The 11315-nt window shown below is 54.9% G+C and overlaps 1 protein-coding gene across 3 annotated transcripts; it reads left to right on the plus strand.

Annotated features, from left to right (window-relative positions):
* Nucleotides 1-1428: 1428 nt before the first annotated feature.
* LOC104553894 (apoptosis-inducing factor 3-like) lies at nt 1429-8912 on the plus strand. Of its 3 annotated transcripts, none has more exons than XM_062012446.1 (19): nt 1429-1516; nt 2233-2302; nt 2420-2529; nt 2617-2726; nt 3181-3225; nt 3302-3383; nt 3518-3630; nt 3995-4081; nt 4521-4612; nt 4836-4966; nt 5520-5635; nt 6021-6092; nt 6458-6521; nt 6981-7057; nt 7144-7261; nt 7345-7443; nt 7842-7917; nt 8375-8479; nt 8765-8912. In XM_062012446.1, the coding sequence occupies exons 2-19, from the start codon at nt 2241-2243 to the stop codon at nt 8805-8807; spliced, it is 1602 nt and encodes a 533-aa protein (XP_061868430.1). In that variant the 5' UTR covers nt 1429-1516; nt 2233-2240; the 3' UTR covers nt 8808-8912. The 3 variants fall into 3 exon arrangements, with proteins under 3 accessions (XP_061868430.1, XP_061868432.1, XP_061868431.1); XM_062012447.1 differs by lacking the exon at nt 1429-1516 and adding an exon at nt 2046-2135; XM_062012448.1 differs by lacking the exon at nt 3181-3225.
* The last annotated feature ends 2403 nt before the right edge of the window (nt 8913-11315 follow it).

Consider the following 11315-nt stretch of genomic DNA (forward strand, 5'->3'; position numbering starts at 1 on the left):
CCATCCCTCAGCCCCTCTCCAGCACCCTTGTGCTCCAGCCCCTTCCCCAGCTCTGCTGCCTGGCTCTGGCCATGCTCCAGCCCCTCAGGGCCCTTCTCATAGTAAAGAGCCCAAAATTGAACATATTATTTGAGGTGCAGCCTCAAGATCATGTGCTCATGGCTTGCTGGGTCCAATGGAGAGAGCTTCTCCCCAAATTAGCCACCTGGCACTTACTGAGCATCCCTATGCCTGCCCTCCCTTCCAGGCCATGCTCACAGAAGGATTTTTATCCCCTCACCACTGGATATGGGAATCTGTGTAGCAGAGAAGCCCCTGAAAATCTCCAGTTCTGCAAGGGTGATTCTGGAAACACAGTGCTAGTAACTTCCCCCCACCCCTTAAGTCTGAGGGTTGTGAAACAGTGAGTGTGAGATAGAGATCCCAACTGGAGCAGACACAAACAGTGTGGGTGTTACTCCTGGGGCTTTTTGCAACTCCCACTCTGTTGCAAAAACAGTCCAGCAAAGAGCACCCTGCTCTGTGACACCCTCCAGGGACCAACCAACCATGGGACCATGTGCCTGGACAATAAGGGAGGGAACCAGAAGCAGAGCTGGGACATAAGGCAAGTGCAGAGGTGTTAAACACTTCATAGTCCTTAAAAGTGATGGACAGAGATAACAGCAAGATCAAATGAAATGGTTTCAGGTGTTATTGAAATAGATAGAAAGTAGGAACATCACTTCAAAGTGATGCAGAAACATGTTGCACTTGGCTGGAGTGATTGTGTCAGGAAGAGGGGTGGGATATACCTCCAGTGGGGTATCACTGCATCACTCCAGGGGTGATGGGAGGCTCCAGTGGGGTATCACTGCATCACTCCAGGGGTGATGGGAGGCTCCAGTGGGGTGTCACTGCATCACTCCAGGGGTGATGGGAAGCTCCAGTGGGGTGTCACTGCATCACTCCAGAGGTGATGGGAGGCTCCAGTGGGGTATCACTGCATCACTCCAGGGGTGATGGGAGGCTCCAGTGGGGTATCACTGCATCACTCCAGGGGTGATGGGAGGCTCCAGTGGGGTATCACTGCATCACTCCAGGGGTGATGGGAGGCTCCAGTGGGGTATCACTGCATCACTCCAGGGGTGATGGGAGGCTCCAGTGGGGTATCACTGCATCACTCCAGTTTCCATTTACACTGCTCACAGCTCAGTCTTTAAACCACACCTGCCCCATCACTTGTGCTCTCCATTATGCAACCCCATCCCTGAGCAAAACACTCTTCACTGGGCGCAGACCGGTTGCAGGGATCAGATAAAGGCTCACTGTCACTCCGGCTTCCCAGGAGATGCGTCTCCTGCCGGGCCCGGGACGTGGCGCAACGGCGGGGCAGCATCAGCGGGCTGTGGGCTGGCGGCGGGACGGCGCTCGCGGTACCACGCGAGACTGGCTCTGCGGGGGAGGAAAAGCTCCGGGACGGCACCAACCTGCGGCTTCGGGACTCAGGGACCGGGAGGCTGAGATTCCCCCCCGGGTAAGTACCCACCGATGCTTCTCCTGCGGGAGCCGGGGGCGGGGGGATGTCACCGCCTTGCGCTGAAACTTGCCTCAAATAACCCTCCTCTGCCTCATCTCTTGTTTTTTTCCCCCCAGAACAGAGAGGGAGGTTCTTCCCTGCTGATTGCTGAGGCAGGGAGAAGCGCAGGACCAAAGGGTTTGGCTGTTTTCTAGCCCGGGAGGCGTTTTGAGCAGGGATTGGAGCTTTCACGGCAATTAGCGTGACAATTAGCGTGAATAACATCGCTCCACAAGCACTGCAAAGCTTTTGGACACCTCTTCAGACCCTGGTCTGGAGGAGCCAGAGGATATGGCAGCAGCATCTGGCCATGAATAACTATGTTTATTGACAACACTCATTAATGACGTTTGCTCACTCAGCCCGGGCTGCTGTGTTTGAGCTCAATGGGACACAAATGTGGCTTAAATCAGAGGAATGGGCTTTAGGTTTGGGACTCAAGGTTAGAAAAAGGGAGAAATGAGTGTTTTCTGCCAGCTGAGGGGTTTTTTTCCTGCTGTACTGGGAGTTTGGGAGCCCTTCAGCACACAACATCAACCTGCTGCCATCTGGAATGGTGCTGACTCTGCACGTTGAGGTGGGATTGTGCAGCAACAGCAGAAGGGTGCACAGGGTGACAGTGACTATAGGTGACAGCATCTATGGTGGCCAACCCTCCCTCTGTTTGCCCACAGCCACAGCCATGGACTGTGATGACACTGTCACTGCTGAGGTCTGCAATGAGGCTGATGTTGGGGATGGAGAGTGAGTACCCCATGGAGAGCTGACCTGCTGCAGGTCATAGGGGTGGGCTTGGTGCTCACCACATTGGCTGCCCTGGGGCTGAGCCTCATCTCCCCGGGGTGCCCACCTTTCCTGCAGGCTCTTGGAGGTGGTGGTGGCTGGATTCCCAGTGCTGCTGGTGAGGAACAGGATGGAGTTCAGGGCCCTGGGCAGCAAATGCCCTCACTATGGTGCCCCACTCAGCAAAGGTAACCCTGGCTCTGGGCAAAGGGGGAAAAGCCCTGTCAGGGAGGTCAGCTCTTGCTGCTCAGTGGTGGGAGGTTTCTCTGTTGCAGGAGTCTTGAAAGGGGAGAGGCTGCGCTGCCCCTGGCACGGCGCCTGCTTCAACATCCAAAGCGGGGACATCGAGGAATACCCCTCTCTGGACTGTCTCCCCTGCTTTAAGGTGACTTGGGGCCTCTTCCTCCTCCCAGCTTGGGCCATGTCCTTCATACCATTTGCATTCATTCACTCTCACAAGCTCTGTGTTCCTGACACCAACTTGAACATCCCCCCTGCCCCAGCCCCCACAGCTCCGTGGTCCAGGTCACACAGGGGATGGTTTCTTGGGATCATGTAACTCTGTCCTCGAGCTGCTTTCAATCAAAGGTGATGCCACACACCCTGGTGTCCCTCAAAGCCAGCTCAGCTCTTTGGGGGACAAACAAAAAGGATTTACACCTCTTCCTGAGTGCTTGTAGGGTGAGGAGAAAAGCTCCTGAGCTCCTCAGCATCATTTGACATCCAAGGTCCCTCCCTACAAGTCACTCTGGTGTATCAGAGGCAGAACCTCCCAGGAGAGCTCCTACCACAACCTCATGAATGCAGCACTTAAATACACTCTCCTTTCACTCCTTCAGGTAACAGTGGAAGGTGGAAAGGTGTTTGTTACAGCAAAAAAGAAGGTATTGACCTTCCCTGCTGTCACTAAGCACAAGCAGCACCCTGGGCTGGGTGACTTCAGCTTTTCTTTTCTCCTAGGACCTTGAGAGCAGCCTGAGGGTGAAGGACACAAGCAAGCAATGCCTCCTGAACCAGCACACCATGCTGCTGCTGGGGGGAGGTGAGTGAAATGGCCTGTCCTGTGCCCTCCCCACATATGCTGGGAGCTGCCACTGTCATCTTCAGGGAGGGTTTGCACTCTACCTCCTCCTCTGCAGTGATGTGTAAGAGGGCTGAGACGAGCATCTCCTGTAGGTGTGGCTGCCCTGGTGTGTGCAGAGACACTTCGCCAAGAGGGTTTCACTGGCAGGATCATCATGGCAACCAAAGAGAAACATGTTCCATATGATAAGTCCAAACTGAGCAAGGTTTGTGTGTGACAAGGGCAGGACTGTGCCTGGGCATCACGTGTGAATGAGGGACGTGGTCCATGCTCAGGACCAGCCTGAGCAACTGAGCAAAGCAGAGGGAGTGTGAAGGCACCCACAGGGAAAAGGAGACACTCTCACAAAGTCTTTGCTCAGAGTCCACCAGAAGCTAGTGGCTTTATCCCCTTTCACTGAGTTCTTCCCACTAGTGTTTGAGTTGATGGGTTTTTCCTGAGGGGGAGGAGGGGAAAGCAGATGCTGGGGATGGGGCAATGTGGGAAGCTGTGAGTTCCTTGTGCAGACTTAGTGCAAACACTTAGTGCCTGTAAGAAGTGCTGCATTTCACATCCTGGTTTCTTTCCAGGTAATGAACTTGAAAGCTGAGGACATCTACCTGAGGAAACCTGAATTCCTCAAAGCTCGTGGCATAGAGCTCTGGACAGAGAAAGAGGTACAAGAGCTGAGCTGAGGCCTCAGTGGGTGACCCTGTTGCTGCTGTGGGGTGGGACATGCCCATCCCTGCAGACACAGTGCTATGGGAATTAGGGTTCTGCCTAAATGCAGGGATTATCTTCTGGGGCAGCATTCCAAGGCCATTTCTAGAGGTGTTGTGGGTCCTTTGGGTGTAACATTGGTCTATGCTGCCCATGGAGTGGTGTGTCCACCACAAGCAAAGAGGATGACCCTTGAAACCAGCCTTCTGCACATACCTTAGAGCAACCTAGAGTTTGGTGCTCCTAAAGCCTAAGCCTGTAGGAAGTGAGAGAGGGGACCCCAGCACTCCTCAGCTCACCTGAGTGTCCAGAAATAAGGATGCAGAACAGACTGATGTGGCAAGACCCTGGTGGACCAGAGGTACTTGTCTGATCTTTGCCTCTTTCCTCCTGCAGGCAGTGTCAGTGGATTTCCAGAAGCAAAAAGTCCACTTCATGGATGGATCCTCTCAGAAGTACAATCAGCTGCTCATTGCAACAGGCAGCCAGTGAGTGCACAAAGCATTTGCCATGCACAAATGGACAAGGGGGGATGGAAGTCCCCTGGGGCATGGAAGTCTTCTAGAGGCATGTGAGAGAGAGGTGGCAGGAGATGAGATGAAAGGAGAGGAAGGGATGACACAGGCAAGAAACTGCATGGGTTTGTGCTCCTCCTCAGTCTTTCTGTTTCAGTTCTGGTCATGGGACATATCTGGATTCTCTCTCTTTCAGCTCCAGCTTCCTCAGAGTCCCAGGTGCAGATCTGCAGCACGTGTGTCTTCTCCAAACCCCAGAAGACTCCAGCAAGATCTTAGAGCTGGCAACTGGGAAGAATGTGGTGATCATAGGAGCTTCATTCATAGGTACCAGGCTGGAGTTGGGTATCAAGTCATCAGCAACAGCCTTAAAAACCACTTCTGGTGTGTGTGCAGCTTAATTAGAGGCCCTCAGGAAAGGGATGTTCATTCACTACCTGGCTGGGTTCCTCCCCAAAGCCCTGTAGCTGGTGGGGGACGTGTTACACAGCATGAAATCATTCCTTCCTCTGATAGCCAGAAGCCTTGAGAGCTATAAAGAGTTTGTGGAAGCTGACAGGGGGAAATGTGCCTTCTGAAAAGGTCACAGGCCTTCAGAGGAGGTGAATTCCTCAGAAGCACTGGGTCAGTCAGGGGGTGAAGCACAGAAAAGGACCAGGAGCTGCTCTTGGCATGTCCCAATACCAGGTCTATAGTGCATGAGGACAAAGGATGGGGTGGGAGCTGAATATCTCAGCCCAGAAACGTGTAGAAGAGCAGTTAAGCACTGGCAATGCATCAGATTTGTTCTCCTCACTTGGAAAGGGAAAAGGTTTCCAAGGAGGAGGGTGCAGGTTGATGCTTGCAGCAGGTTTACCTTGGGCATGCCTTTCCCTTGCAGGAATGGAGATAGCTGCCTTCCTCTCAGATAAGGCTGCTGCCATCTCAGTGGTGGAAAGGAAGGAGTTCCCTTTCCAGGAATCTTTGGGTCCTGAGGTTGGAGGAGTCGCCATGAAGGTCTGGAAAAGCTGGGGCTCATTTCTAGGGTGGAGAACACTTGCTGCCCAAGCAGCCCTGTGATGCACCTCAGGCCAGGCTGCACCTTTCCCTCCTACAGCTCCATGCAGGAGCTCTGCACACATGGCTGCTCCCAGCCTCCCTCACACATGTCACACTCCCCAGCTCACCTTCATCCTCCACCCACCTCATGCACCAGCCCTGACCAGGACAGCAGGGAGAAGCCAGACTTCCAGGCTCCCTGGAGCAGCCAGAGGCAGGAGTGAAGCCTCCCTGCAGCAGCTAAGCTGCCTGCCTGGGTTTTGGCTGCCTGTGGCTGTTTTTACAGCAGTGCAGCCTGGAATTTCCTAGGGAATACTCAAACCAGCTTCCTCTTCCTTTTCAGATGCTGCAAAATAAAGGGGTGAAGTTTTACATGAAGACAGAACTCCGTGAGCTGAAGGGAAAGGATGGAAAGGTCAGTTGTGCCACTGTGATTCCCTGAACTGATAATTTTAGGGGAGAAACCCCCTAAACTGAGGGATAACCCAGTGCCCACATCTAGGCTTTCTTCTCCCACCTCTAGGCTTTCTTCTCCCACATCTAGACTCTCTCAGCTCTTTGTTTGAGCACAGCTCTGGGCTCAAAGGGCTCCAGGATGTGTTTATATCCCAGGCATGATGGTGTGATTTTCCCTTACATTCCTGACAACATACATTAGCTGGACAAGGTGATCTCAACCTGGGGAAGAGAAAAGACAGCAAAGAATGAGGCAGCAGGGAGGCTGCAGAAATTAGGACAGAGTTTTTAACTCTTTGTTAACAGTCCTTGTTTCCTCCCCAGGTCTCAGAGGCTGTTCTTGCCAGTGGAGAGAAACTACCTGCAGATGTGGTAGTGATGGGAACAGGTGAGAGACACCAGTTGGGAGAGGGAGGCAGCTTTGGGACTGGGGAGAACAGGCAGCAAGGCCAGAGCATCACAGCTCACTCCCAGGACACCGTTCCCTGCAGTCTGTTTCCCACTCTGTTACCATCCAGCCCTTCCTCTTGGCCCCAAACACCTGGTGAAAGTCAGCAGCTCATGAGCAAACTCTTGGCAGGAGGAAAGGAGCTGCTTATGCTCTGGATACGATTTTGGCATGCTTACTGAGCACCATAGGTCACTGCTGTGTTATCAGAGCAGGGCCTCATCCTGAGCTCTGCTTTTATTGCCCCTGGATGAGCCCAGCACCAGCCCAAGTGCTGGCCACTGCTGTGAGCTGCTCCAAGCAGGCTGAGCACACACCACACACTCTAGGGCTGAGGCCAAGTTTCCTCCCTGCCTTTGCAGAGCTTTGCTGCATCTGTGCTCACTCCTCTCCCTGCAGGGGTGTTCCCCAACTCAGCATTTCTCAAGGACACCTCCATTGCCAGGGACCACAGCGGTGCCATCCTGGTGGATCTGGTAAGTGCCAGACACTTCTTCCTTATCCCACACCCCATCCCTTCCCTCTCAACATTGCACTAACTGGGGTTTTTTGGCCTTATTAGCATATGCAGACCAACATCCCCAATGTCTTTGCTGCTGGGGATGTGGTCTCTTTCCCTGTTGCCCTGCTCAATGGGAAGAGGTCCAGCATCCGTCACCAGCAAGTGGCCGAGGCCCACGGTGAGACAGCAGGGTAACAACAGGCAGGGGCACTTCTGTGGAGAACCTACAAGGAAAGTGTTTCCTCTGCTGGCTCCTCACAGGTCACATTGCTGCCTTGAACATGCTGCAGAAAAAGAAGGAGTTGCACACTGTTCCCTTCTTCTGGACCACGATGTTTGGGAAGAGCATCCGCTATGCAGGTAGGAGGGGAGAGACATGGGAAGAGTCCAACTGCTTCCTACTCCCTCTGCTCATCCAGCAGCTGGGGCTGGGGCTTGCAAACACACAGCACCTGCAGAGTTTACCTGAAGGTGACCCAAAGCTCTTGTTCTTTGCTGATCTCAGTGGTTTAGAGGTCATGAAGGAGGAAGAACTTCCCTCTCCAAGCCAAGAGAGGCTTGGGGTCATGGCACAGTCTTGTACCTCTGGGTCAGTTCTGCTTGTCCAGGCCCTTCATGTCTGGTCTCAGTCTCAGCCTGTTGCTGCCCCCTCTGCCCCTGCTTGCCATGGCACTGAGGTGGGATGGGTGGCAGTGGCTGTACCAGGGCTCCCTGAGCAGGCTGCCATGGATACACAGGCTTGGATGCATCTCTTGCAGGCTGTGGGGATGGATACACAGACACTGTTGTGAAGGGCAGCCTGGAGCAACAGAAGTTCCTGATCTTTTACATCAGGTGAGTCAATCTGTGATCAGTCTGTGCCTGGACACAGCAGCAGCCTGGGAAGAGGGCACAGTCCTCTCATGGCCTCCAGAGCATCCACAGAGGCTCCACATCACCTCCCATGGCTGCACACCATGGGCAGCTGCTGCCTGTTGAACCAGCAGCGAGATGGTTTCAGAGCAAAGCCAAAGCAGGGCAGGGAGGAGGATGATGAGCTTCAGTGAAGACACCAGCTGGGCAGGGAGCCTGGGACACATCTCCTCTCCCTCTGCCCCACTGCTCCCTGGTTCGGTGCCCAGCTCCCAGCAGCACCAGGCGATGTGCCACCAGTCCCTGAGCTCCCTGCAGTACCAACCACCCTGCCCTGAGCCCTCTCAAGTACCAGCTGGTCTCCAGCCAGGCTGCCATGGCACTGCTGCTGTGTCCCTGGACACTGGAGAGCTCCACAGCCTTCTGCTTTCCCTTCCAGGGATGGTGTGGTGACTGCAGCTGCCAGCCTCAACTGTGACCCCATGGTGTCTCTGGTTGCAGAAGTCTTATATTCAGGGAAGCAAATCTCTAAAGAGGAAGCAGAGTAAGTGACACCCTGACCAAGCCAGTGGGCAGCTCTGTGCTGTGCTCCCCAGAGTCATAGGAGCATTTTGGGTGGAAAAGCCCCTGAAGCTGCTGCAGTCCCAGCCCTCCCCTCACCCTGCCCAGCACTAACCCACAACCCTCAGCACCTCAGCTCCAGGGCTTTGGGATCCCTCCAGGGCTGGGCACTCCCCCAGCTCCCTGGGCAGCCAATTCCAATACTCAATAACTCTCCTCAAAGTCCAGATGAGTTGCTGCAAACCCCCACTGTACCTTTCACTTGCAGGGCCTGTGATGCCTGTAACAAACCCTCAGCAGCAGAAACCTGAGCTCAGGATGTGTCCTGCTGTGAGGGGCACGGAGTCAACCAAGCACTAGCAGCTCCACAGCCTCCCACCCTGGCACAGGAGAAATAAAATGATGAGCAAAGCTGACCTTGCCTGCATTTCGTGTTTGCAGACAGCCCTTGGCTGCTCACTTGTGAGCCAGGGCAAGGGGAGCAGAGCTTCCCCTCTCTGCTGGATTGGATGAGAGGAGGATGGAGACATCCTGGAGCTCAGCTGAGGGTCTGAGCAGGCAGAACACTCAGAGACCCAGCAGCCCTCCCTGCTCCTCTGGCTGCCTGGCAGCAGGGAGCTTTCACTCAGCACACTGGTCACGCTGACCTGCTGCTCTGCAAAAAGCCCATTTTCCCAGCAAGGGGAGCTGTGACCCAGCCAAGCTGCCCTCACAGCTGAGAGCTGGAGAACTCTGTGTGCAGGAACTCACACCAAACAGCCTAACCCCTAAGGCCAGAGAGCTGCCAGCCCACCTCTGAGCCCGCTGCCATTGCTACAGCCATCTTAAATATTGCATTAGCTGCTGCAGCCATCCCCTGGCAGGGAAATAGCCCAGCCCTGGTCGGTGTCCCCAGTGTCCCCATGTCCCTGCATGCTGGATGCTTCGAGGAGATGTGCAGATGCTGCAGGGAAGCCAGCCTGGATGCTAGAGGGAAGAGCCACTAGTTTTCTGCAGGGCAGCAGCGATGGAGTTTGTGCTTTGCACAGGAAACTCTGCACTTACTCACCAGTCACATGGGGCTTTGCAGGAGGAAGGGCAAGTCCCCAGAGCTGGGCAACTTCCCACAGGGACACTTATTGTCACAGACTCACAGAACCTTAAGGGTTGGGAGGGACCTGGAAAGCTCATCCAGTGCAACCCCCCTGCCAGAGCAGGGCCACCCAGAGGAGGTCACACAGGAGCTCATCCAGCTGGGTTTGGATGTCCCCAGAGAAGACTCAAAAGCCCTCTGTTCCTCCCAGAAATGTGGGCTGGGCAGAGCCCCAGGCTGTTGGCTCAGCAGGTGAGATGCTGCAATGCTGGGTTGGTGTTCAGACACCCAAACTTGCATCCAGGAACCTTCTCACATCTGAATTTGACCTGAAATAGAGCCTTTTACATGCCCTGACTTCAGGGGCTTGGTGCTGCTGCTCAGAGCATCTCTCTGCCCTGAAACAGCTGCATCTTACCAGGGACAGGGGTAGTTTTCAGCAGAGCAGATCAGCCCTTGGTGATGACAGGAGGAAGCAGCAAGTTGAAGCATTACCTGTGCACTGAGGAGCACGAGCTGGCCAGAGCACACAGCTGCCCTCTGTATCAAACACCAGCAGTGCTGCATGGGGGGGGAGCACGACCCAGGAGCTGCTCCTCCTCGCCCCTCTGCACCCTGCACTCACACTCACCCCCAACTTTTTGTGCCCTCAGTGCAATCCACGACCTGCTGAGCTCTCAGTGGGTGCTACCTATTTTGTATGCAGCTGCAGTGGAAGAGCCCCTCTCTACCCCAGGCTGGAGGTGTTCATCCCTGCCCTCCTGCTCAGGGGGTGATTCAAAGGGTTCAACAGCTCCACTCTCTCCAAGTGACAACAGCCCTGAAGAAACTTATCAGCAAGCCCACATCCAGCAGAGCTGCTTTGTGTAAGGACAGACCCCAAGACAACAGATTTGCTCCACTGCTACCACTTAATAGACACCAGGCCACTTTCTGCACATTGCTGGGTGCCAACATTTGGTAGCAGCCCTGCCTCAGGCAGCCAAAGTCTGGACAGGCAGATTGAGACTGTGCAGACTTATTTCAGCACAAGGCCATTCCTCCCTGCCCACCCTGGAGCTGGGATGAGCCCTGCTCTGCCTGGCAAGCCCTGAGCAGCAGCAGCCAGACACTCCTCTGCTCCCCAGCCACCAAGGCAGCCTGAGAGCTGGTGGCACTGACAGCCCCATGGCAGAGGCATCTTGCTGGGTCCACACAGAGACATTCACCCTGCACTGAGTTACAATGGAGCTACACAGCTCCTCCCTTGCCCAGGGTGAAGCAGAGATATCTCCAGTCCTGGAGAGCAGCTTCAGGACACTTTGCTGCTTCTGTCCACTCGTGAGGCAGCGCCTGGAGCCCAGAGGAGCCCAGTAAAGTTCATCTGAGCTGCTCCTCTCAGAGCTGCCAGCTCCACATACCTGCAGTCCTGGCAGTGCCCCAGGGCTGGTTGCACACTGGGCTGCTGGGCCTCGCTGGATGGTGGTTCCTGGTGTCTGGGCTGTGCGTGACTCGGCCCTGAGTCACCCACTCCCAGCAGCCCAGCCCTGACCCACACAGAGCAGCGTGGGTGTGGAGACAGCCCTCTCCTCTGGCTCCATCCCACTGTCTGGCATTTTCCAGGATAAATCCTGCTCCTCAGCTCAGCAACAGGCCAGTCCTGTGACCTACCCTCAGCCTGGGTCACCTCTTTCCCTCGTGACAAACCAAAGGGGACCTGAAGAACCAACCTGTGGATCCCAGTTGCAGCACCAGCCATGGACTGAGC

This window comes from Colius striatus, chromosome 20, assembly GCF_028858725.1.
Source record: "Colius striatus isolate bColStr4 chromosome 20, bColStr4.1.hap1, whole genome shotgun sequence".
NCBI lineage: Eukaryota > Metazoa > Chordata > Aves > Coliiformes > Coliidae > Colius > Colius striatus.